Raw genomic sequence first — 26,425 nt, 5'->3', positions numbered from 1 at the left:
CTTGCTCCTGGTCATACAAGCCGGTACATTGCAGTAATGTGAGCAAAACACATGTCCTGTACCTTTCCCAACTACGGTTGTCCCTTGGTATCTGCCAGTGATTGGTTCCAGGACCGTCACAGATACCAAAATCTGAGGATGCTCAAGTCCCTTATATAAAATGGCATTGTATTTGTACATAACCTATGCACATTCTCCTGTGTATTTTAAATAATCTCTAGATTACTTGTAATACCTAAGTGCTATGTAAATAGTTGTTGTTCTGTATTTTTTTAATGTTGTATTATTATTGTTTTCTTATTTTGTGTTTTTTCCCCCAATATTTGATCCACGGTTGGTTGAATTCACAGATGCAGAATCCGTGGATATGGAGGGCCGACTGCATGCAGTTTTTGTGGGGTGGAGAAGACAAATGGCAGTGAATTGTCTGTAAGGAAGTGGCAGAAATGTAACAGGCAACCTGCTAAAAGAATATGTAGCTAAATTTAAAAACTGTTTTAAAGGGGAAAAAATAAAATGGATACAGCTAGTTTTCCAGAATAAGGATGTTTTTGAGTGTGCCTCTTATCAGTGGTTCTCCAGGTGTCGGTTACGGACTGGCAGTCTCAGCATCACCTGCAAACTTGTTAGTAATGCAGATTCTTGGGCCTCACCTCACACTTACTGCATCAGAAGTGCCGAGATCCAGCCCCAGCCACCTGTGTTTCAGCAAGCCCTGATGCAGCCACACCACTGCTATACGTGAATGCCAATCACTCGGAACCTTTACCCTACCTTGCCTTCTGCTCCAGCTCTTTTTGGCTCCCACCACCTCTCTGAAGCATAGCATCCACTTCGTGGCTGATGGGAGGCTGGTGGCTGTGGGGGTGGTAGGCAGAGTGCTAGGTTTGGATTCTGGAGACTTGGGCTGACTGCTTTGTCACTTCCTGGCTGTGTGACTTTGGGCAAGTCAGTTGGCCTCTCTGTTTCCTCATCCATGAAGGAGAGTGATTACCTACTTCACAGAGTTGTTGTGTACACTGAACTAAAACTAAATGGGCGTAACAGTGACTCACAGTGGCACTTAGAGAGGTGTTCGGTAAATGTCTGTAAATCTCAACTTGGCATCTGGAAAGCCCATGTCTAGCTCCTGAGGGACCCACATTGAAATGGAGGATTGGGCAGTGAGACTGCAGTATTAGTCCCTCTTTCTCTACATGGTGAGTCAAGAGGAGGCAGCCTGGGAGAACAAGGGGTTAAGGCTTGGCTAGATTAGGGATTGGCAAACCGTGGCTGTGAGTGGAATCTGGCCTGTGCCTTTTTTTATACAGCCCTCGAGCTAAGAATGGCTTTTACATTTTTTAATGGTTGAAAGAAAAATCAAAAGAAGAATGGTATTGTATGTCACATGAAAATTTTATGAAATTCAGATTTTAGTGTCCATAAATAAAGGTTTGTTGGAACACAGCCATGCTCATTCATTTACATATCATCTGTGGCTGCCTTTGTCCTACAATAGCAGAGCCAAGTAGTTGCATCTGAGACCATATGGCCCATAAAACCTAAAATATTTACTATCTGGCCCTCTATAGAAGAAAGTCTGTGGACCCCTGGGTTAGATCAAGGATAGAGAGTAGAGACAAGAGATGATACAGAAGATGATAAATAGCAAACATTTTCTGAGCTTTGCCAGGCACTGTGGTAGGCATTTTGCATACATAAATGTTCTTATTAACAACACTTATAAAACAGGCATATCATTATCTCCGTTTTTCAGATGGGCAAACTGAGGCTTATAACTTGCCCGGGGTCATAGAACCCTTAGGTGGTAGACCCAGGATATGAATTGAGGCCCAGTTGCCTTTCCAGTCAGGCTTGTAACCACTGCACTCTGCTGCCTCATGGTGCTATGTGCTATGTGGATCAAACTAGAAGTTTAGGATGGCTGAAATGCATCAGGCAGTGGCTGGGAAGGCTGAAGGGAGACAAGGGTGCTTTGTGATGTGATGAACACTCAGGAAGGGTGATTAGATTTTGAAATGTTTATGTGGCTCATTTAATGGAAAGAAGAAAAGCAGGGAGGGAGAAAAAAAAAGTCTTTATCGCAGCAGATACCTCCCAGCTTAAGTCATGTTCTGCCCCTTAGTCCAGCACCAGCACCCCTGGAAAAAGTGTTTATCCACTTCTCTCTCTCCTGGGCCTGTTAGTTGGTTGGGAGTGGTCATTCTGAGCCCACAGCAGGCTCGAGGAAGGGGAATGAGAGTCAGTGAGTAGAGACTGGACAGTAGAGAATTCTGTTGCCTTTTTGTCTGTAAAATAAGAATGTCAAGTAACAATTGTTTCTTCATCCCTGTGAATGTGAGCCTTGTATTTTCAAAGGTCAGTGCCTGTGAGCACATCATGGTTTCGAGTGGGTTCCTATGGTAATCAGGCCATCGTGACTGAGGGCATTTTGTGTCAAACAACGGGGTGCTGGATTTTCAACCTTCTATGCAGTTCCATGCTTGTTTCCTGCAAATGTAACCATTTCTGTTTTTCCCCTTTTCTTGTTTTCATCCTTTCTGCACCACGTGTAGGTCTGGAGCCAGAGCCTTCTTCAGCAGGTATGGCTTCTCTTGCATTCTCACCTTTCTGGCCTTCTACCAAGGACCCCGGAGTTACAGGGGAACCAGGGAGTTATTCCCTGTGAGTGAGAGGTTTTTTCCTCCCTATTTCTCAGATGAGTGGAGGCTTTCTTCCAGTGCTGATGCCAATGGAAATGCCCAGCCCTCTTCACTCGCTGCCAAGGGCTACAGAAGTGTGCATCCCAACCTTCCTTCCGACAAGTCCCAGGTAGGCATGTGCCCAAGGGCAGGGTGGGGACTGGTGCGTGGTACCTGTTCTTGAGTCTCTTAACTTAGACTGGTGACTTCCTGCTTCCCCAACTGGATAACGGAATAGGTTTCAAGCTTTTGGACAACTCTGGATAGGCTCTGCAAGGACCTAGCTAAGGGAAAGTTGGGGTCAAGGGGAGCAGAGGCATGGAATGAGGTTGGTCTGTACCAGGGTGTTGGAAATAGGCCTTGATGCCTATTTAGGTTTGTTCTGTATGTAGAAGTGTTCTGAAAGAGGGAATTCATTTAGCCTTGGATACGTAGGAAAAAGGTCTGACATGTTTTTCAAAAAAATTCTTTAGAGTGTAATATTCAAGAGAAGAATGCATCTTGTGTTTATTCCAGTTGTTTTCTGGAGATGGTGCTGTAAGAACTCCAGCAACAGTATCCTTACAGATTAAGATCAGGTAGCTGTGGCCAGGCCTTAAGTCCAGCAGCCCAGGAACAGGCAAAATGGATGGCAGTACAGCCCGGCTGTATCCTACAAAAGAAAATCCCCCAAAGCTGTACAAATGGAGTAAGGATACTTTTGCTTAAGTCTTTCCCCCTAGGTGGCTTTCCTGATCTTTTCTTCCTTCCCTCTCCTGTTGTTACTTTGTCATTTTGATGAAGGGAATAGACCATGTTTTAATTTAGGTGATCTGTGATGAACATTTTTGCATACAGGAGCCACATCTGTGGAATCGACTACTCCTCCTCTCTCTCTCTTTCTCTCCCCTGTCTCTCTCCCCTCTCTCTCTTTCTCTCTTCCTCTCTCTTTTTTTAAGACAGGGTCTCTATCTGTTGCCCAGGCCAGAGTGCAATGATGTCATCATAGCTCACTGAAGCCTCCAACGGCTGGCCTCAAGCCACTGTCCCACCTTGGCTTCCCAAAGTGTTGGGATTATGGGTGTGAGACACCACACCTAGCCTAGTCCTTTCTCTTAAAGGAAGCTGTGCTGCTCAAAAACTATTGCAGAAATGTGTTCCTTGTGTGGTCCGCTTCCCCGTGGCTTCCTTCTGTGAAGGTGTTCCCCGAACTCACAAGGAGTCTGGAAATTCTGCAGGTCCTTCCTAGTTCCCACCCCACTTCTCCAATGATCCTCTGGTTCCTGTTGTGAGGATGTAAAAAGGCACTTGCTGCTGAAATGAAGCTGAATCAGAGATGATGTTTTTCTCCCTCTCTACAGATGCTTATCCTCCTCAGTGTGGAATTGGTTGCTTAATTGACTGCCTTGTATGCTGAGCAACAAACACATTTATCCTTTCTGCCACCTGCTATGACTTGCCTCCCTAGGTACAGCCATATGCATCCTGGGTCACTGGTTAGAACCAGGAGCTGCGAATGAGCCTGGCTTTTTGAAGTCCTCATTAGACAGAGGGACTGGGGAGGTCACTTGTCCGGTAAATGACGTGCCATGGTTTTCCCATCCCTAAACCCTTTCACAGTGTATAAATGTGCTGCCTGTGGCAGACATACTTCTTTTCAGCCATCTCAAGAATGAATGCCATCAGCTCTATGCAGATCAAGAAAGAGTGCTGATTAATTCAAAGCAAATTTAGAAGCATGTCCTCTTCTACTATCAGTGACTTAATTCAAAGGGTAACTCAGTAATTCTTTTTGGCTTCTTAAGCAGCTCTTTTGAAAAGACAATTTTAAAAGCATGTGAAGTAAATAAAAATTCTTTTAAAATTTATTTAACACAGCTCTATTGAGCATCTCCATGGTGTTCAGATCACTGTGTGAAACATTGCCTTCAAGAGGTTTGTAAGGGTGAACATCCTATAATATCTTTTACAAAGTATGTTTTCTTATCTGTCACTATCCAAGAATTTTCTTTTTACTGGGGTTCTCTTTAAGGAACCTGGTAAATTGCTCACAAAGAGGTTTTATCCTGCATATTCAATGTAAAATCAGCCATTCAAATTTCAGGAACTTTTAGGTCACGCATTACCTCTTAGGTGTGTTTTCTGAATGGAAACATGACTTCTTGTCTATATAGTGATTGCCAGAGCTGTAAGTATGCACTGGCTTAGACGAGGGAATTGGTAGTTTATGGAACTGTATAAACTATAAACATACCAGGATTTTCCAGAAGCCTCATATTTTCACTGACCCACCTTCTGAAAAGATAAATAGAATTTCATTTATAGCCAACTGGGCAGAATGCAGACTGCCTGTGTGGTTCCTACAGTGTTTACAACAAAAAGTAGTTCCCTGCATGTAAAGTCACTGTGCCTATCCCCTTTCTTCTTCAGGACTAAAAGAAGCCCCAGGGCAGGAGACCTTTGGATCTGAGTGCACTGTTGATGCTCTGGGGAAGCGTCCTCTCTACAGGGTCAAGGCCCTGGGAAGGCTCATGCCTGATGTAATGCATCCCTGGCACCATAAATGGCTAGAGCCAAAATAAGTTAGAAACTCACTGAAGCTGATTTCTATCTTTGGAGAAGCAGAAATCACATATGGGACATTTGAGCTGAAAGTAAAAGTAAATCTGAGCTCAAATCAAAATGATCTTTTGCTTACCTCCCTACTGCCATTATCAGCATACCCGCCAGTCCCTTTGGTGCGTGCTACCCCAAGTGTTTTGTTTCTAGAATCGTTTAGTCTGTAAACATGTTCACTGAAATCAAGTGAGTTCACCTGAAAGCTTTTGCTGTTGCTGAATACTAGAGAGGGGCTATTCGTTTTGGTTTTTTTGGCTGGTGCATATTCACTGGCACTGCCATGGGTGCCCTGTGGAAAGGATAGGCATTGAATTAGTCAAGCGTATCCAAATGAGCTGCTTCTCCAATGAGCTTATGTGTGCCTTGAAAACTGAGTTTAAAGAATAGGTTATTTACTGTTTCTGGGTTGATGTTCTAATCCGGACTCAAAAAACTTTTTTTTTTTTTTTGACAGTCGTGCTCTGTCACCTAGGCTGGAGTGCAGAGGTGCCATCACAGCTTACTGCAGCCTTGACCTCCTGGGCTCAAGCAATCTTCCCTCCTCAGCCTCCTTAGTAGCTGGGGTTACAGTTGTGTGCCACCACACCTGGCTATTTCTTTTTTAAATTTTTTGTAGAGACAGAGTCTCACTGTATTGCCCAGGCTGGTCTCAGACTCAAGTGGTCCTTCTGCCTTGGTCTTCCAAAGTGCTGGGATTACAGGCTTAAGCCACAGTGCCTAACCCATACAACTTTTAAATATTTTTCACCTATTCACCCTTTCTAACATTCTTTCTTCTTGCCACCTGTATGCCACAAATATAAGAATGAAATAGGCCAGGCGCAGTGGCTCATGCCTGTAATCCCAGCACTTTCGGAGGCTGAGGTGGGTGGATCGCCTGAGGTCACGAGTTCGAGACCAGTCTGGCCAACATGGTGAAACCCTGTCTTTACTAAAAAAAAAAATACAAAAATTAGCCAGGTGTGATAGCAGGCACCTATAATCCTAGCTACTCAGTAGGCTGAGGCAGGAGAATCGCTTGAACCTGGGAGGCAGAGGTTGCAGTGAGCCAAGATTGTGCCATTGCACTCCAGCTGGGGTGACAAGACTGAGACTTCGTCTCAAAAAAAAAAAAAAAAAAAAAAAAAAGAATGAAATAAAATTGGCCACGGAAGGTGGCTCACACCTGTAATCCCAGCACTTTGGGAGGCCAAGGAGGGCAGATCACTTGAGGTCAGGAGTTCAAGACCAGCCTGGCCAACATGGTGAAAACTCATCTCTACTAAAAATACAAAAATTAGTTGGGTGTGGTGGCACGGACCTATAGTCTCAGCTACTCAGGAGGCTGAGGCAGGAGAATTGCTTGAACTTGGGAGACGGAGCCAAGGTCACACCATCGCACTCTAGCCTGGGCAACAGGGTGAGACTACATCTCAAAAAAAAAAAAAAAAGAATGAAATAAAAGGAAAAATCAATTCAAAATAGACCCAGATCTTGCACCCTCCCCATTTTTGGTCAGAATTCACTTACCGATATTGATCAAACTCTAATATACTTCACTTGTGTAATTTGGAGGAAAGTTCTGGTTTTCTTCTAGAACTGGGATATCTTTAAAAATAGGAGCCATTCATGCCTGTTATCCCAGCACTTTGAGAGGCCGAGGCAGGTGGATCACAAGGTCAGGAGCTCAAGACCATCCTGGCCAGCATGGTGAAACCCCGTCTCTACTAAAAATACAAAAAATTAGCTGGGTGTGGTGACATGTGCTTGTAGTCCCAGCTACTCGGGAGGCTGAAGCAGGAGAATTGCTTGAACTTGGGAGGCGGAGGTTGCAGTGAGCCGAGATCGTGCCACTGCACTCCAGCCTGGGTGACAGAGTGAGACTACGTCTCAAAAAAAAAAAAAAAAAAGAAGCCATTAAAGAAAATCTAGGCCAGGTGCAGGTGCGATGGCTCACTCCTGTAATCCCAGCACTTTGGGAGGCCAAGGTGGGCAGATCACGAGGTCAGGAGATCGAGACCATCCTGGCTAACATGGTGAAACCCCGTCTGTACTAAAAATACAAAAAATTAGCCGGGCGTGGTGGCATGTGCCTATAGTCTCAGCTACTTGGGAGGCTGAGGCAGGAGAATCACTTGAACCCGGGAGGCGGAGGTTGCAGTGAGCCGAGATCGCGCCACGGCAGTCCTGCCTGGGCGACAGAGCGAGATTCCATCTCAAAACAAACAAAACAAAAGAAAATCTAGCAAAATGAAGTTTCCTCATCTCATAGTCTAATTCCCAGTTGAGCTGCAGATTGGCAGATGACTCTTGTTGACATGAGGATCAGACTGGAGGGTCACCCCATTTCCTGACCCTCTTCTCCACTGAGACCCAAAGAGGAGCAGTGTTGAGAAGAGAGGGATGCTGTGTGAGCCTCTGGACCTGCAACCAGAGCTTTGGGCTTAAGCTGTGAATCTGAGGCTGATCATTTACCTCTGGGGCTGATTCCCTTTGTGTGGTGGTAGGCTGGGTGAGATGGGCATGGGGCTAGATTTTGAGAAACTAGGCACAGTCCAATCCGGTAGAGGCCAATTCAGTCCTTCATTGCCTGGTCCCCTTTTTTGTGTACATCAAAAATGGGAGACTGTGTGCTTTTAATCTCATGCTTGTCTTCCTTCTAATAATTAGCTTCATCAAATTCTTTCCTCTGAGAAAAGAGCACATGTGTATTCAAAAATCCTTAGCATTCTCTTCTTAGGGCGTGTTAATTTGTTATGCTTATGGAATTGAGTGCTAAATCTCAGTGACTCAATTAAGACATCTGTCTCCTGTGAACACAAACAAGGACAGTTCTTCCAGTTCTCCTTTTCCTAAAGGAAAAGAATGAAAGGCACTCAAAAGAGTTCCAGTGAACATAAACTTCTAAGGCCAAAGGCTCAAAGATAAATCTTGAGGGAAGGAGGTTTGAGAGGGAGTTGGGGGCTTTGGGACTTCTCCCACTGGTGTTTAGTTCACTTGGCTCCCTTCTTGAGTCAGGATGTCTAATAAAGATGCAGTCAGCCAAGGATTGGTGTCACAATTGATGTAGCATGTGGCCTGCTATGGGCTGGGCTCAGCCTCTCTGGATGCAAAGGAGAGTCAGGCCTACCTCTCCAGGTGAGTGGGATTCAGTCTTTGGCTTCACTTAGAGAGAATTGTGGATACTACCAGGAGTCTAACCTGAGGATGTGCTGAAAAACGTGTTAAGAATTGTTTTTGCTTGGATCATGTTATGCTGTCATTTCTAATGATCGTCCTTCTTTCCATTTCCCCTCCTCTTTCTTTTTTCCCTGTTTGATAACATATCTTGAAAATATTGCTAAAGGTTCTCTCTGCCCCACGCCCTCCTCTCCTTCAAAAGGACCGCTTTGCATGGCAGTCCCCCACCATCCACAATACCTACAAGGATTCCCTCTACCTGAGCTCACCAAAGCCTTATGTCCCACTTGCCACCCCCAGCCAGCAGAACCCCTCACAACCCCAGCCCAGCTCTGTCCTCCTGGCAGCTGAATCGGCTCCCAAAGGTGTGGTGTGCCCTGGTTCCTTGCTTCCGGACTCCACATTGCCCAGTGCTTCATCCCAACCCCAGCAGCGCTATGCAGCCACCAGGACAGTTTATCATAAGAATGTGAGCTCTAACCCATGTCATGAGGCAGTTGGGATTAAAAAGGTCAGCAGCTTATATGTACCTTGTTTATCCAATAACATTTGCCTGGCGGCGTCAGAAAACTCCTCTCGTGTTGCACGTGACCCTGCCGAAGGCACTCCCTCGGAGGCTGCAGGCACCCGAGCACCGGCTCCCGGCCTTGTCTCCCGCACAGCCGGCACAGGAAAACCACCCCCTGCTCCTCCTCCTGACCCTCCCAAGCTATTCTTTGACATCCGTAAAGATGCCGTTAACCGTGGCGAGAGTCCTTCCCTGGGGACTCGGGCTTCGTTCCCAGATGTGAGACCACCTGTGCTAGGCCCCCGGGTTACCTCTGATCCCGAAAACCGGAAGAGCAAAGAATCTTACCTTTTGCAGCCGAGTTATCCAGCCAAGGCAAGAAATTAGGAATGTTTGTGTGTCTTCTCTACTGTCTCTTTCCAAACTGATGCGAGCAGCTCATTGTTCACTGGGCTGCCCTACCCTCCCTTTCCTCATTAATGTTGTTGTGGCTTGAATCCCGAATTCTTCTATCTGAACCTCTCAGCACAGTACTCTCTTTGTCTGTCTCTCTTTTCTGTCAATGTGTAAGTATGCTGGAGCGTGGAATCCAGAGACTAATAACATGGTGAGAAACTCATTGTTCATGTTTTATTACAAGGTGCCAAAGAAATTGTATTTACTCCCAAGCTTTTAGGCTCTATGGTGGTGTTGTGGGGTTAAACACAGCCTGCCTGCCTGTTCTGTTCTTCTCTCTTTCTCTCTCATAAAGTGTTAAAAGGATTCAAAAATAGATGGATGAAAAGCGGAGTTGGATGGGGTTCCCTCTGTGTCATGGAGTGTCAGAAGGCCAGCTGGCCAGCTCCGACTGTCTCATGTACTCTGAGGAAAGGGCACTGATTAAATATTTCTCAGAGTACCTCACTGCATGCCCACTCTCAACCGTTTCAATATGGAATTCTTATATCATACCCCTTTCCATAACAACCCCCTTATTTCCACAGGATGCCACTTCCTCCAGTGCAGCCCAGCCGGAGGTAATAGTTGTCCCTCTCTACCTGGTTAATACTGACAGAGGGCAAGAAGGCACTGCCAGACCTCCAGCACCTCTGGGGCATCTTGGCTGCGTCCCCACAATCCCAGCGACCGCCTCTGCCGCCTCACCTCTGACCTTCCCGACTCTAGATGATTTCATTCCCCCTCATCTGCAGAGGTGGCCCCACCACAGCCAGCCAGCCCGCGCCTCTGGCTCCTTTGCCCCCATTAGCCAGACGCCACCATCCTTCTCACCACCACCTCCGCTGGTCCCTCCTGCCCCGGAGGACCTCCGCAGAGTCTCGGAGCCTGACCTCACGGGAGCTGTTTCGAGTACCGTAAGCTTGCCGGACTCCCCTCCTCACGGCTTTTCTGAATGTCTCCTCCCAGCAGTCACATTCCCTTTCTCACTGAAGCACTGAGCTCTGAGGACAGCACTGGCTGCCGCTGTGCCTGTGTGATGACTGGAGCCGTGTCCCCTGTCACTAGCGTGCATGCTTCCCGTGTGTCTTCCCTGGGTCTTTCGGGGCTGTGCCCCATCTCTGCAGTGCCTCGTCTGCTCTGTCCTGTTGGGAATGCACATCTTTCTCCCTCAAAAGACGACATCTGTGGCCTTTATGTTGACTGGCCATGCTTTTCACAGGCCAGGCGGGGGGTCATGTGGAGAGCTGAGGAAAGCTGAAGAATTATGGGGAAAAGCAACGGCAGGCGTGGTGGGTGCTACTTGCCAGGGAGCAGGGAGATCTTGGGGAGGAAGAGATTTTCTTGTTGACCTAGTGAGTAAATAAACTCTCTGTAGTATACAGAAATGACAGAGACCGGGAATTTTTTTTTTTTTTTTTTTTTTTGTGAGAGAGTTGGGTTTAAGTGAGCAAGTGGGTCTGAAAGCCCTGTAGAAATGTTAGGACTTTTACCTCAAAAGGCAGGCAATTGCTAGGGCCCCTGAGGAGAAGGTCCCAGGAGCCTTTGTGGCAAAACAGTGCACCAGTGGTCACAGGAAGTCAAAGGGCCCTGATGCCTCAGGTCCCATCCTGTGGGTGGGGGAATGAGTTCCCATCACAGCCGGGAAAGCCCAACTGCTTAGAGAAAAAGCTGAGTCAAAGTGCTTGGGTCTCCTTTTTCCTTAGGAGACCTGGGAATTGAGAGAATCTGATAACTTCATTGCGAGTTGTAATATGGGAATACGTGAATCTACTCACAGGGCTCTGTGGGTTCAGTAGGATCGAGTGTTAAAGTTCCTGTTATGGGGCTTGACATAGAGAAGGTGCCTAGTGAATGTTAGCTATGTTGTTGAGGACTTGCCTGGCAAATGAGGGCCAGGGTCACTCAAAAGCAAGTAACTGGTTAGTTAACAATTCATCATTGAGTTTCTGCCATGATCTAGGCATTCTGCTAAGTACCCTGGGTACAACCATGAGTCAGGGCCTTGTTCTCAAAGGGATTTTTGGAGTAGGAGGTCACTTCTCAAGCTTTGTGTACATGGGATCATCTGAGGATCAGGGAGGCTTGTTTAAATCGTCACCCTCAGGTTATACTCCTAGAATTTCTGACTGAGTGGGTCTGGAGAAGAGCCTAGGAATCTCACTTGGTAGCAAATGCTCAGGGGTTTCAGATGCACACCCTACATTTTGAGATAAAGTCATGTAGTGGGTCATGCAATTGGCTGATGGAACTAAGCGTTTACTGACATCCCTTTGTGTAAAGATGTATGCCTGCAAAACTGTTCCAAATGGCTTGTTAAGCTGAAGCCAGTCATGCAGAAATCAGGAAGGAAACTTTTTATTTGGCTTATTAGATAAATTATAATGAGGCATCAAACACATCAAAGCTGGGAACCGTTACGTCCTGAGCTGGGGCCTGTTCTGAGATCTCTAGTGCTGTGCAGTGTAGTTAGGTCAGCACCAGGCCCAATGTGGCCCATGGGCTTGGATATCCTTCTAGCTTTGAATTTTGCAGCTCAGTCCCATTGGAGAAAAATGCTAGATGGTTCCGTGATCTATTCCCCTCTACCTTCAGCTGAACTTAGAATTCAGAAGCCACTCTTGTTTTGGAGAGTTCAGGCATCTTCCCTTTGACACAGATTATGTTTGCCTGGAGTAGCAGGTAAGGTGTCTTATGTTTAGTGTCCTCATAGACCACTGTGAGTAGTTTGTGTATTCTATAATTTATTTGTGTAGACCTAGGTTTTCATATTGAGTTGGTTTTAGGTGTACCAGGACAGATTCATTGGGACAGTGTCCTCGATTTCTCAAACCTGACTAATCAGCCTGGTGTAGACCTCCCAGAAGGACCTCAGTTTGGCCATCAAGCTTTGGGTTTGGCCCTGGGTAACAGGTGAAAAAGGAAACTACTTGGATTCCTCTCTTCTTCCTCTGTCAAGAGGGGGAGCCTCTGTGGATGGTGTCTGAGCTGTGAGCTGATGCCTGCTCCATCTGTAGCTAGTTGAGAGAAAGAAGGAAGAATAAAAGTCATGTTAATTGACTTGAGTTATTTTAATCAATAGTTGTTTTTGTGATGTTCCAGAAATAAGACACAAAATAAAATTTGTAAAGTGCTTAATGCTCATATGATCCACCCAAACATAACATTAGGCATTTATACTTTAAAGAGCTGTATGCCTGATACTTTGTGTTTCTTGGATGCATTCAGGCAGTTTTTAATGATACGTCATTTATCATAATTATATCACTTTGGAGATAAATTAGGAAAAGTGTAATTATTTTTCACTTTCTAAATGGAGGAATCAAGGTGAGGCACTTTTGTATAAAATCATACTGTGCTTCTTAAGTCTTGAGAAAAGGTTTTATTCATGACATGAGCTGCCCCTCATAACTAAATAGCGGAGGCTATTTAGCGGACTTTCAGAAGAGATAGACTGACCTAGGCGGTGTTGTGAAGTTCCTACTGTGTGTTGGGAGCTGTCCCGGGTGCTGATGCCCATATTCTCTTTTGATAAGCATTTGTTTTCTTGCTACAAACATCTGCTCAGACACACCATTGCTGAAAGATGCCGCCTGTCATTCACGTGGCATTTACTAGCACCTGCTATCTGCAGGGCATTGGGCTAGGTGTGAGTGAGGGGGTGGCCCTCATCTTGTGGGTACGTTCACAGGAGTTGATCTTTAATTATTGCTTCAAGATAATTATTGCTTCAAAAGTAACTATTTAAAATCTTGTTCTTAAAGCCCTTTAAGAAGAGCATCCTCAATTTATGGTTTATAAACTCAAAAATAGAAATGTATAGATATCATGAAGGAAACTGTCTAAATATTCTTAGTACCTTTTGGGGTCTTATTTTGTTTTAAAAGACTGGCATCATCCCCACTATACAGATTATGATGTTAGTATTAATAATTTTATTGGTATTTCTGGCAGAGCCCTCAGGTTTTTAAAGTCAGGATTCTCACAAGTCTTAGGGATCTTTGTCACTTTAATATTAGAGTGAAAAAAATGTCACAGTAGGATAGGATAATATCCAAATCTCAGAAGCAAGCATCAGTAAAATTGCTCAGTGATGCTGATGCTAAGAGTAGCTTTCTGAAAAAACTGTTGCTCAACTCCTCCCTGTTCTTACATTGATGTCTTCTTGTCCTCATGTTGTCTTACATTTCTCTGTACAGTGTACTAAACTTCCCTGATTTTTCCCAATTAAACCAGCTCTTGTTCTTGGATCGCATTTGGAATTGCATGGGTTTTGCATGTTATTCTACTTGGATTTGAATTTGGTTTTTCAGTAACCAGATTGACCCACAACTGTTAGCAGGTGGACCTAATGAATGATGTTGCTGAGACTTGCAGTAACATTCACCGTCTGTCTCTCCTCCGCCCCATACTAATACCAACAAAGAGAATAAGCATTCCGGTTTAAACTTCGAACTGGAATTAATGATACAATGTATGTCATTGATTGCATTTCTTTTTATAATTAAGATCATTGTAAAGCTTTAAATTTCTTGTTTTTAAAAAACATTAACACTAGCTTTTTATATTTACAGTTGGTTACATTGTTTGTTTGTTCGTTTCAGGATTCCAGTCCTCTACTAAATGAAGTTTCTTCTTCACTTATTGGAACTGATTCCCAAGTCTTTCCACCAGTTAGCAAGCCTTCATCCGCCTATCCCTCCACAACAATTGTCAATCCTACTATTGTGCTCTTGCAACACAATCGAGGTAAGAGAGGCTTGTGCCCCACTCCCAGCCCACTGGAATCAACATAGCTATTCCATGATACCTGGGTCAGAAATTCTGTTATTTCACAGAAATTTTCACAAATCCCGTTGTTTCCCAAGGCCATTTGCCCCAGGTTACTCACTCTTGTGGCCCATAAAATAAACCCCAGCAGACAGACAGAGGCCCCTGATTTGAGGTGATATCAGGTGTCTGAATAAGTAAGCTGGGTTCGTTGCACTTCTTGGGTGTTCATGGTTGTCTTCTTCAAATCATAACACCAAAAAAAGGAGAAAGGAAAAAGTTTGTGTCTCTTGATGGTAATAGAGATTTAACTTTGAAAATCTAGGTACAATAATACCTCTTTTAAGTAACATCTTAAATGATTTAGTTATTTGACATAATGAAATTTAGAGAGCAGAATTTTGAGTATCAAATTTAAAAAAGAAAACATATTATGTAGAAAATCTTCTGGAATGTAAAACACGTTTTTGTACCTTGAAAACAGAGACTATTGAATTTTTCTTGAAGACTCACTGGCCTTCATTCTTGCCAGCTGTTTGTCTCTATACTATGTGGCTCTAGGCAGCTCTGCTTAGAGTTTTCATGTTTCTTTTCTGTAGTGTCTCTGACTGCTTCTGGTTGGTTTTTCTGCTTCTCTGGAAAGCAGAGAAGCTTTGAGGTGGGGTGAAGCGGAAGTTCTTTGGGTATATGTTGACCCTTCTGCTTTAAAATTCCAGACGATGTTTCTAAATCCCAAGCTTTCCTTTTTGGAATTCCATACAGGAATAAACTTTCTCTTTACAAAAGTCCTTTGCAGCATGAAATGTAAGGTTTTCAAGCTGTTTCCTCATGTAGAAAGGGCTCGTTAGTCTGAATTTCTGATAACAGTGGAGGTTTAATTATTTTGTTCAGAGCTCACATCTTCCTTTTGACTGTGCTCTCTGACTTCATAGTTTTCCTCCACTCCTCCCCCCTCCCCCTTCCTCTCTGCATTAATTTGAATGAGAATGGGACTGGAGTCTATTTTTAATTGTTTTCCATACTAAATAGAGTTTTTCTGTTTCCTGCTTCTAACTTGAAAAGCAGATGAATAAAACATTTTCTTTCACTTCAAATCTTTCCACTAAAATCTTAAGGTGGTTTTAGTAGTTTTGTTATTTTTTCACTATGTGTGGCTCCTGTATTAATTTTCACCCATGAATCTGGGTTCTTGAAAAAAGGGCCCCAGCTCCCACACGGAACCATGCAGGAGCCCATTCTCCTTCAGCAGTGCCATGCCCCTTACTGGCAGTGGCTCTCCTTGCCCAGAAAGTGTCTGTAATGCGGGACAAAGTGAAATTTTGTTTCTCTGAACTTCCTTGTGACTCGTATTTTTTAAAAAAAAAATTCAGTCAAACAGAATTAAGTTAGTTCCCAGAAGGACAGGCAGTTTCTTTAAAAATGGGATTTATTCCCAAGGCAACTTGGTTTTTGGGAAATGCCAAGTGTAATGTCAGCTGCTTCTGCCAAGTCCCTCTGATGACACCTAGTGAGACATCTTTGGGCACAGAAATGCCTGTAGTTCCTTTTTGTTTCTTCCTTGAATAGATGGATTCCTTTTATTTACCCAAATGCCTTTGGTTCTTGCCTTTCTCTGTTGTCCAAGTCCTGCCCTTGGGTTTAAAAATCAGAATTCTGCAGCCTGAGACACACATCCTTCAGAAAAGGATACAAGTAATGACATTCATTTTTTGGAATTAAATGATAGATTTCCATAAAGAGCAAAACCATATGTTCACTAAGCAGGTGGGGCAGGAAGAGTTGAGAATAGAAGAGCCTCACTGGCCCAGCCCCGTATTACTAATCATAAATGAGGTTTAGGTCAAGTGTTTTTGGCATTGCTTTGGAATTTGCCTAACCTGGCAGCTCTGCTTTGCTTCATAAACAGTACCCATAAAAATAATTTCTCAATTATTGCAAAGTCTCCTGAGGGAATAACTTTACTCTACTTCTGGAATTCTAGTTTTGTCATCCTAAAAAATGCCTCCCTCCCCACCCTTTTTTTTTTGCCTAGACTGTCCCAGGGCGTAGTGTGGCAATAATCCTGTCTCTCCAAGCCAGCTTACCCCTACTAGAAACAGAGGGGCACTGAGCCTCTGGCCTGGCGCTGATGGTTGTGAACAACACAGCCCTTTCCCCCTCTTTCCTGAGTTTTCACACCACATGGGTATGAAGGTGAATCACTTACCATCTGTTTGGGAGGGAGGCTTTGAATCGGAAAACTCTCAGGATGAAAAGAGGTGCATGGGTCCCCTTGCTTAGGGCTTCTCAGTCTATGTGTGTCGGATCCTGAGAGTCTTGTTAACTTGCAGGTTCAGCCTCAAATGTTTGGGGTGAAGGAGACGAGATTCTACATTTTCAGCGAGCTTGCTAGGCATACCAGTGCCACTGGCCCACCGACCACATTAAGAACTAGAGCTCAGAGGTTCCCAGACTTATGGACACATGAAGCAGCCTAGGGATCACCCTAGGGTTTTTCATTCTAATGCTTTAAAATAACACCACTAGAAAGTAGCTACTGTTATCTGTGTTGCATGTCATCCTATGAAAGAAAGGCCATTTCACACCTCAAAACTGGAGACAACATAGTCTTTTTTTTTTTTTTTTGAGACAAGGTCTCACTCTGTTGTTGAGGCTAGAGTGCAGTGGTGCAGTCATGGCTCACTGCATCCTCAACCTCCCAAGCTCAGGTGATTCTCCCACCTCAGCCTGTGGTCCCAGTAGCTGGGACCACAGGCATGTGCCACCACACCTCGCTAAATTTTAAATATTTTTTGTAGAGATGAGGTTTCACCATGTTGCCTAGGCTAGTCCTGAACCCCTGGGCTCAAGGGATCTGCCTGCCTTGGCCTCCCAAAGTGCTGGGATTACAGGCATGAGCCACCGTGCCTGGCCAACATGGTCTTTTTCATTTATTTATTTATGTATTTTTTGAGGCAGGGTCTTTTTCTGTCACCCAGGCTGGAGTTCAGTGGCATGAACTGATCTTGGCTCACTGCAACCTCTGCCTCCCAGGTTCAAGTAATTCTCATGCCTTAGCCTCTGGAGTAGCTGGGATTATAGGCGTGTGCCACCACGCCTGGCTAATTTTTGTATTTTTTAGTAGAAATGGGGTTTCGCCATGTTGGCAACATGATCTTTTAAGTGGAATATGTTCACTTCTGCCAGCTGGAGCTCAGCAGCCTTCAGTGTAGTGTGTGGGAACCGTAGGTCCCCTTAGTACCAATAGGGCCCTTTGACATAACAGACAAGGAAACTGAGGCCGAGAGGTTTAGTGAATGCGCCATTGTCATCTGAAAGTTGCTGGCAGAGCTGAGGCCAGAGCTGCACTGGGCTTCTGCGTGTTCAGCCAGTACGAACCTCATCCACGTGGCAGAGGTGGCCAGGCACCGCTTCCCAGGCTGTGAGCTCCTGGGCTGCTCACTGTTTACTTCTGGTTCACACTGATTGTAGCAGCAGGGTGGGAACGCAGCCAAGGGGAATGATGACAGTACCCATGGGTTGGCAAATGTTCTATTTTTATCTATGTGGCTGCTTTATATTTAGCAGCTGTGGAAGGTAAAGGTCATTTTTGTGCTCTCATCTCATAGCACGTACACATAGGACTCCACAAAGGAGATGTGGCTTCCCTTCCACATGAGTGCCCAGGATGGCGAGAAACCAATAACGCTTCAATGCCAAGGACCAGCAAGGTCTTGATGACTAGAATTGGAATGAACTCTGGACTAGGAGTCAGGGATCCAGGTTCTAGATCCAGCTGATTTTCGGTGTTATCTTGAGTGATTTGTGCCCTTTATCTGAAGTTTCTCGGCCATTGCTGATTTTCTAAGGATTTCTTTTGTACTCTGGACAAGCCAGATTACTATAGTGACTAAGGCCAGGCCTTCGTTTCCTCCTCTGTACAATAGGAAAGAATAATCGTACCCAACTAGTAGAGTTGTTGCAAAGTTTACAAGTGTTATTTGCAAAAGTGCTAAAACAGCGTCTGGCATTTAGCAAGCTCTCAGGAGACGGTCACTGTCATGGTTGTGATTATAATTACATTTCCCTCAAAAGGTACCGAGACTGGGGTCATGTAAGGCCTTGCTCACTTGAAGCTGGAGGGTTGGGTGGATTCCCTTCTATGATGGAATCATCTTGAGATAAGATGTAAACAGCTAGAAAATCGTGGCAGTCCCCTGAATCCTAGTGTAGATCTGGAAGCGGGGCGGGCTGGAAGACACCACACTGGCATAATGGGAGCCACGCTAATACCCCTGCAGTCAGCTGGCTGCATGCACATTGTACCATCTATGTCCAGAGGACAGTGAGGACTCAGGGTTGAGATCCTAACGAGTTATGCCAGGGCTTCTTGGTCTTACTATGTGCTGTATAAATCTTACTTACACTGTGTGTTCTTTTATCACAGAACAGCAAAAACGACTCAGTAGCCTTTCAGGTAGGTGAGAAATATTTATTTATGTGTTAACCCCTGTTCCTGTTGAAACCGTCTTCCGGTCACCGCCCGATATTCAATCAGCAATATCTTCCAAGATCCTCTGATGTCTTGGGGAGACTCTTTGTTGCTGGACTACCAAGATGATGAAAATAGGCATAATTCCTGCCTCCCTGGAGCTTGCAGGGTGGTGGACAGACCAGACCAGTGAGCCACACTAGTAAACATGTCCCATGGAACTGTGATAAGGGCCTTGATGGGTAAGAACAGAATGTTCTGGGTTAAAAAGAACCAGGAGTCCAGCTTTAGATGCAGTGTTCATGGCAGGCCTCTCTGAAGAGGTCATCTTTCTGCTGCTTCTGTCTCCCTTCTGGATGTGAGGAGTCAGGGGTTGGGAGATATGGGCAAGTTCTCTCCTTTTTGGGTGGCAAGCCCAAATGCCAGTAGATGCCCCTGGGGTGGTGGGTCCAGGTGAGAACCTTCAGACCAGCAGTGCCCAGAAGACAGTGTGAGAAAACTGCTTCTTGAATTTGAGCAGGCATCAGAAATTCCTGAAGAGCTTGTTGAAACTCAGATTCCTGGGCCATCCCCCTAGAGATTTGGATTTAATGGTGGATATGGGTAAGAATTTGCATTTCTTTTTCTTTCCTTTTCTTTTCTTTTCTTTCTTTTTTTTTTTTGATACGGGGTCTTGCTCTGTCACCCAGACTGGAGTGCAGTGGCACAATCATAGCTTACTGCAGCCTTGAACTCCTGAGCTCATGTGATCCTCCTACCTCAGCCTCCTAAGTAGCTGGGACTACAGGTGTGCACCACCATGCCCAGCTAGTTTATTTTTAAGTTTTTTTGTAGAGCTGGATGGAGTCTCACTATGTTGCCAAGGCTAGTGTCAAATCCTGACCTCAAGCAATCCTCCTCCCTCAGCCTCCTAAAGTTCTGGGATTACAGGCACCAGCTACTGTGCCTGGCCAAGAAAATGTGCATTTCTGCTCAGCTCCCTGGTGATGCCAATGGTGCCCTCTGTGCTGACCACACTTAAGTGTGGCAGGTGGCAAGAGTTGACAATGGTGGGGAGTGACTGCAAATATAATCAGACATATACAAATATAATTAGCTCACCCCTTGATAAAGTGTGTAGGATTGGGACCATTTCAGAGTAGGGAGGGAACCCAGGAAGGGGAATGTGTAGCTATTTCCTGTGGCTTCCTGTAGCCATTCTGCTTTGAATCCTGGGTCTGGTGCTGCCTCAGGCAGGTTGTCTAAGTCTCTGGGCTTCAATTTTCTTACTGTCAAGTGAGGAAAGCAGTAGTGCCTCCCAGGTGGTGTGACGATCAGATGAGATTCTGCTCATTAACAGCTCAGCACTGAGCTGCTGCTTAATAGATGCATGGCTTGATAGATGTGCATTCCTGTTACCAGGCGGCGCTCTGTGGGTTCACTTACCATTGTATTCAGGGCCTCCTTTGTATCCTGCACGGCGCGGGACTCTGAGGCTACATCAGGGAACTGTGCTGCCCTTGAGCTGCTAATAGTGTGGTGCAACAGTGTATAACTTTTCTTTTTTAATGGACTCCTTGAGAGAAGCTATTGAAGGCAATAGATTGATTCTAAAAAAAAAAAAAAGCCTCACACGTGTAAACATGTGCACTTGTGCACATGATTTCTATGGATTTGCACACACTCATGAATGTCAGGGTTCAGAATCGCTGATTGGTGGATAACAAAAGCCACTGTTTTCCGAACAGCTGCTACATGATTTCTGTGCAACTTCATGCCACTGCTGTTCTGTGATTGGTGGCGAGCCTGGGTGGGGAGGACATGGGGTTCTCACACCCTCTCAGCCTTATCAGGACTTGGCTCTGAGACCAAGACAGGCTGTGGTTGACCTCAAGGTGCCCTTGGCTGTCCCTCTTCCAGCTGCCACTCTCCAGCCCACCTCATTCCCTGGCCCCAGCCGAGGTTGCTAAGAGTGGTGGCGCTGAAAAAAGAAGGTGGCTCCTGTGGGCTCCTTCCTGTTGGTGGGAATTTGAAAGAAGGGTAAAATAGATGAAAAAGGTCTCCAGCCACACGTTAGGAGATGCAGAGTTTGGTCCTAGCTCTTTCTTCTTGGACTTCATCCCTCTAAGCCAGTTTCCTCATATGGGAAACAAGGGTGGTAATCCTTGCCCCAGCCTGGAGGAGGTGTTATTGTGACAGGAATGAGGAGGATGTTTTGTGCATTGGGAAAAGACATGTAAAAATGCGAAGGTGGGCCAGACACAGTGGCTCATGCCTGTAATCCCAGCACTTAGGGAAGCTGAGGCAGGTGGATCACAAGGTCAAGAGATGGAGACCATCCTGGCCAACATGGTGAAAACCCGTCTCTACTAAAAATACAAAAATTAGCTGGACGTGGTAGCACGTGCCTGTAGTCCCAGCTACTTGGGAGGCTGAGGCAGGAGAATCGCTTGAAACTGGGAGGCGGAGGTTGCAGTGAGCCGAGATCATGCCACTGCACTCCAGCCTGGTGACAGAGTAAGGCTCTGTCTCAAAAAAAAAAAAAAAAAAAAAGTGAGGGTGGCTCCACCGTGCTGGCAGCTCAGGCTTATTCCTTGGCTCTAAAATAAGACTGATGCTATCGCTTTCCCTGAGTTTTGGGACAGATCCGCTGATGATGTTTGATAGAATGGGGCCTAAAGTAGGTGCTCACTAAATATTAGTTTATGCTTTAAAAGAAGTAGTACTGCTTTGTTCAGGAGCTCCTGAAAGAGAGAGGGCTGGCTGGGTTGGCACTCTCTAGTCTCTTAGAGCAAGTAAGGCTTAGCCATCACCTATGGGGATGGGACTCCAGGGCTGCCAGCCTCCCTCTCTGTAGCAGATTTTTGTTGAGTCTCCATGAGGCTTGATGTTCAGGGAGAGTCATCTGGGAATGAAGCCTACATGGTGTTCTCAGGTACCTCTCAGTCCCCTTGGGGAGACAGATGGGATAATAAGATAAGGGCTGGGAGAGAGAGGCTGGCGTAGGGTGTAGAGAGGCCATCGTTCTTCTGCAGAGAAGTGTGAGCATTGCTGTAATCCTCAGTCACCAGCTCTCAGTGTGAAGAAAAGGGAAGCTATCCCACCTCCTGCAAACAGGCCCCATCTGAGATTGTCAATATTGTCATTTATTTAGTGGCCCAGAACCTTCCCTTTTAAAGCACAGTATAAAACTAGAAGGAGGCTAGATTTGCAGTGGCTTGCACTCGTAATCCCAACATTTTGGAAGGCCAAGACGGGCAGATTGCTTGAGCTCAGGACTTTGAGACCAGCCTGGGCAACATGGTGAAACCCCGTCTCTATAAAAAAAAAAATACAAAAAATTAGCTGGGGCCAGGCACAGTGACTCACACCTGTAATCCCAACACTTTGGGAGGCAGAGGCGGGCAGTTGGGAGGCAGAGGTGGGCAGATTCCTTGAGCCTAGGAGTTTGAGACCAGCCTGGGCAATATGGCAAAACCCCATTTCTACAGAAATACAAAAAAACTAGCCAGGTGTGGTGGCGCACACCTGTAGTCCCAGCTACTTGGGAGGCAAAGGTGGGAGGATCACCTGAGCTCAGGGAGGTCAAGGCTGCAGTGAGCCATGATCATGCCACTGCGCTTCAGCCTGGGTAAGAGAACAAGACCCTGTGTAATTAGAAAAATAAAAAAGACTAGGAAGAAATGCCCCCAGGATGTCACGTGAAGGATCAGCATTTTCCTACTGAGAAAATAGCAAGCCCTCATTGTAATATGGATGTCAACACCTGGCCCTGTCACCTGCATGGTACAGTTAAGTGTCACTTTGGGTTTTCATTATATAAAGTGACACTTTTTCTTCAGGGGCTCTCTGTATATTGAAATCCACTCAGTGATGAGTCACATGACCACAAGCTTTCGAGTAAAACAATTCAGGGCTAAATTTTGTAGATCAAAAGGACACTGACAGCTTTAGGTGAAATCCATGGACTGTCAGCCTGATTTTTGCAGTCGAATGTGATTGTTGTTAGAGTCACCTGCCTTGACCCTGAGTATGGCATGTCTGTGATCCTCACCGTGATCTTAAAGCACCATGTAAGACTGAGCTTGAACTCAGCCTCATCTGCTCCTTCCTGCTGACATTCGGCAGAAGGCCTTTCCAGGTGGGAGGAGAATGTTCAGCAGAGCCGCATTAAGGGTGGGCTTGGGTAACTCGAAATCCCTCTACACTTCCAGGCTTCCTGCCAAGTCCTTGGCCTGGCGTTGGAATTTTCTGGAAGCATGAGAACTCATTCCATAAAGCCAATCTGGTCTTAACATCCTTTGACATTGACGGTGATGACGCCAGGGATCAGGCTTTCTGAAGCACTTACCAAGCTTAGAAATCATTTGGATGTGGGCAGTCACGACCCCATGGAGGAGAATGAACGTTGTAAAACCTGAGCATGCTGGAGTCATTGTTTCCCCCACTTCTACAGCGTCTCCTCCACTCACAGACATCTCTGACTTTGTCACAACTTTGCATGTGTCCTCACATTCTTCCTTTTCACCCAAGTGTAGTTCCCCAGCCAGCAGTCTGCACCTTTTCCTTTCTCAAAGACGAGAACCTGTCCACAGTCAATCAATAAGCAGGTTTTAACTGAGCACTTACTAATTGCCACAGCACATCTTGATGCCCTTCATCCTTACCTCTTGGGTCTCACTCTCACTGATAGGATTTTAGGTTCCCTTGGCCTAAACTTTTTTTTTTTTTTTTTTTTTTGAGACAGAGTCTTGCTTTATTGCTGAGGCTGGAGTGTGGTGGCATGATCATGGCTTACTGCAGCTTCGAACTCCCAGGCTCAGGAGATCCTCCCAGCTTAGCCTCCCAAGAGCTGGAACAACAGGCATGTGCCTGGCTAATTTTTTAATTTTTTGTAGTGATGGGGTCTCGCTATGTTGCCCAGGCTGGTCTTGAACTCCTAGGTTCAAGCAATCCTCCTGCCTCAGCCTCCTGATATGTTGAGAGGCTTGAGCCGTGGCACCCAGCCAGCTTAAACCTTTTTGCCCCTAATCTTTTGACCTCTTGAATTACCATCTAGCACATTCCTTCCTCTGTGCTGAACTCCCCACTCACTCCCCCAACTTCTTGCTTACACCTTCAACCCTCTGTGCAATCTGGCACCCACCCCCACTGCCCTCCTGAAGTTGCTCCCTCAGAGTGTTCCTGTGACTTCTCTCTTGCCTAATCTAATGCCGCCTCCTCCTCTGCTTCAATTTCTGGGTTTTTTGTGTTTTTTTTTTCTTTTGAGACATTTAGCCACCCACTTCTTGGAGTTCTGTCTTCCCTGGTTCAGTGGCACCTTGTATACTTTTCTGGTTCATCTCCTGTCCCTCGGATGACTTTGCATCACTTTGGGGATTCTTTTGCCTTGCAGCTATAACTGTGGTGTCCTTCCATGCATGACTTTAGCACTTTACTCTGGCCTTGCTTCTGTCCACCACTGAGCTCTGACATCTCCCTGGCGTCAGCCATCACTTTTGGGCTGATGCCTCCAAAGTTGCACTCCTGTCAGGGTGTCTCACCTGGGCCCCTCCATATTTCCTCTAGGGGTCTCTAGGGCATTCCTACTTGAGTATCTTGCTGTCTTCTCAAAGTTACCGTAGTCCAAGTGGAAGCAGCCATTTCGCCCTCCCTTTCCTAACCCAATTCTAACTTCTCCATTTGGCTTAGGCCGGGCTTCCAGACTTGAAACCTTGGTACCACCTTTGAAAGAGGCAAGACAGGATGTGGTTCAGAGAGGACTGCTAGAGTCAGGTGGACATTAGGCCACATCACAGCTTGGCTATGAGCTGGTTGTGTGGCCACAGGCAGGGTACTTTAACTTCTCTTTGTATTGATCCTTTAACTATTAAAAAAAAAAGGCGATAATAGTTTCTTCCTCATAGATCTTTGGGAGGATAAAATGAGAGAATGTAAATGAAGAGTTTAGTGCATTGCTTGGCACATAATTAGCTCAGTAGTCCAGAGGCCCCCAAGCATTTTTTTAAGCTGTTCCTCTGGAGCACCCTTCACTTCCTGTGAGTCTGATTGGCTTCTCTTCTGAGAATCGGCCCTTGTCACCCTGCATTCTCATTGCTGGCTCACTTGGTTTTTCTGCCCACTAGACTGTAAGCTCCCTGAAGGCTAAGATTCTGGAATGCTCACCTTCATGTCCACAAGGCAGAGCGCAATGTCTGCCCAATAAATAAATGTCATAGCTTGGAAGCCAGATTCTATTAAGTAATTTTATAATCTTAGGTCATATGCGGTATCTTTGTTAGTGCTCTATATCTTCCCATCTTGAACAAAAATAATCTATAATGTATACTTAGCAATGTACAGCTTGCTGAACACTTTGGCATAAGTTATCCTGATAAGTCCTCTCACCACATTGCTGTGAGCTTGCCAATAGAAGTGTTATCCCTGTTTTTGGATGGGAAAACTGAGGCATGGAAAAGTTAAGTGACTTCCTCAAGAGGAATCGAAAACTTTCAAGTAATGTTTAGCCCCATCCTGTGGTTCTACCTGCTCCTTAATTTCTAGAACAGTCAGAACTACTCAGTTGACCAGAGCACGATGTGCATACCTCTGCAAAGCTCTGATCACACTGTTGGCAAGCCTTTTTTTTTTTTTTTTTTAAGGACCAGATGATAAATATTTTAGACTTTGCAGGCCATATGGTTTCCGTCACAGCTACTCAACTCGGCCATAGTTGTTCAAAAGCATCCATAAATAATATGTAGAGGAATTGGCATGGTTGTGTTCCAGTAAAACCAGCCCATGGGCCAAAGTTTGCTGACCCCTGCTCTAAGCAGAACTAATTCCAGTTGAGAATTAGCAGACACGCTTCCCCCCAGCTAGCCTGTTCAGGAGTGTTTTGTTTTGCAGCTACCAAAAGAGCTTCAGCTAACAATTGCTTTTCATTTCCAGATCCTGTCTCAGAAAGAAGAGTGGGAGAGCAGGACTCAGCACCAACCCAGGAAAAACCCACCTCACCTGGCAAGGCTGCTGAAAAAAGAGCAAAGGATGACAGTAGGCGGGTGGTGAAGAGCACTCAGGACTTAAGCGATGTTTCCATGGATGAAGTGGGCATCCCACTCCGGGTATGTCTATTGACTTAGAGGTCCTTCTTAGGCTTCATCTTAAGCTGTGACAAGTGTACACTCTGAGTACATGTGAACCCCATCACACCATCGTCTCTGTAAGCCCCATGAGTGCCAGATCCCCCAGAAGCTGTGCTCCAGACTTGGTGTACAACAGCTTTTCCCAAAGTGGGTGTTGGATGTTATAAGTCCTATGAATAAAGGGTTTCGTGGTCAAGTAAATGTGAGGAAAAGCTGGGTGGGACCAAGTCAGAGAGATTTCTCTGCTGTAGAACTTTTCAGAGGCTTTGAGTATGTGAGTGTTCTAGGGACAATGTTATGGGCAGTCTTCCTTCATTATTGCTCTGTGTGGAGCATGTTGAGAATTTCCTGGTCCAGGGTAAGAGAATCCTGGGGAGAGTGTGAGGCCCAAGGTCCCTGTTGACAGGTTCAGGAAGATCTCCCTGGATGGGAGATCACGTGTCATCCAAAGTGAGTAGGGAACACTAAGGGAACCTCAGAATGGATTCCACCAGCCAAGCCTCCAGGACAGAGCAGGTCTCATGGCATCCCTGACCCAGCTCTCCCCGGCAGCACAGGCCTGCCAGTCCTGCAGGCCCTAAGGAATTCCAGGGAACAGGCTCCAATGGGCAAGAAACATTTAACATAAAGCTGGGCAACTTTTGGAACTGGATTTGGGTGAATTCCATTCTTTTCCATGTGTCTACTAGACCATTGCCGC

At 45.6% G+C, this 26,425-nt stretch overlaps 1 protein-coding gene across 39 annotated transcripts in view; it reads left to right on the top strand.

Moving 5' to 3' along the window:
- The window catches only part of SORBS1 (sorbin and SH3 domain containing 1), a 249,691-nt gene that overhangs the window by 136,514 nt on the left and 86,752 nt on the right, over positions 1-26,425 (top strand). For 16 of the 39 annotated variants that reach the window (XM_054503066.2, XM_054503065.2, XM_054503058.2 and 13 more), the window contains 5 exons: positions 2,556-2,582; positions 2,699-2,811; positions 13,986-14,130; positions 18,578-18,607; positions 25,532-25,704. In XM_054503066.2, coding sequence (XP_054359041.1) covers positions 2,556-2,582; positions 2,699-2,811; positions 13,986-14,130; positions 18,578-18,607; positions 25,532-25,704 — 488 coding nt within the window. Of the gene's footprint in view, positions 1-2,555; positions 2,583-2,698; positions 2,812-8,604; positions 9,322-9,929; positions 10,299-13,985; positions 14,131-18,577; positions 18,608-25,531; positions 25,705-26,425 lie in introns of all 39 variants that reach the window. The other 23 variants (XM_054503057.2, XM_054503051.2, XM_054503049.2 and 20 more) reach the window with 4 other exon arrangements.

The sequence above is a fragment of the Pongo pygmaeus genome, chromosome 8 (assembly GCF_028885625.2).
Source record: "Pongo pygmaeus isolate AG05252 chromosome 8, NHGRI_mPonPyg2-v2.0_pri, whole genome shotgun sequence".
Taxonomy (NCBI): Eukaryota; Metazoa; Chordata; class Mammalia; order Primates; family Hominidae; genus Pongo; species Pongo pygmaeus.
The sequence above is the reverse complement of the archived record's forward strand: the minus strand, read 5'-3'. Positions and strand labels throughout refer to the sequence as shown.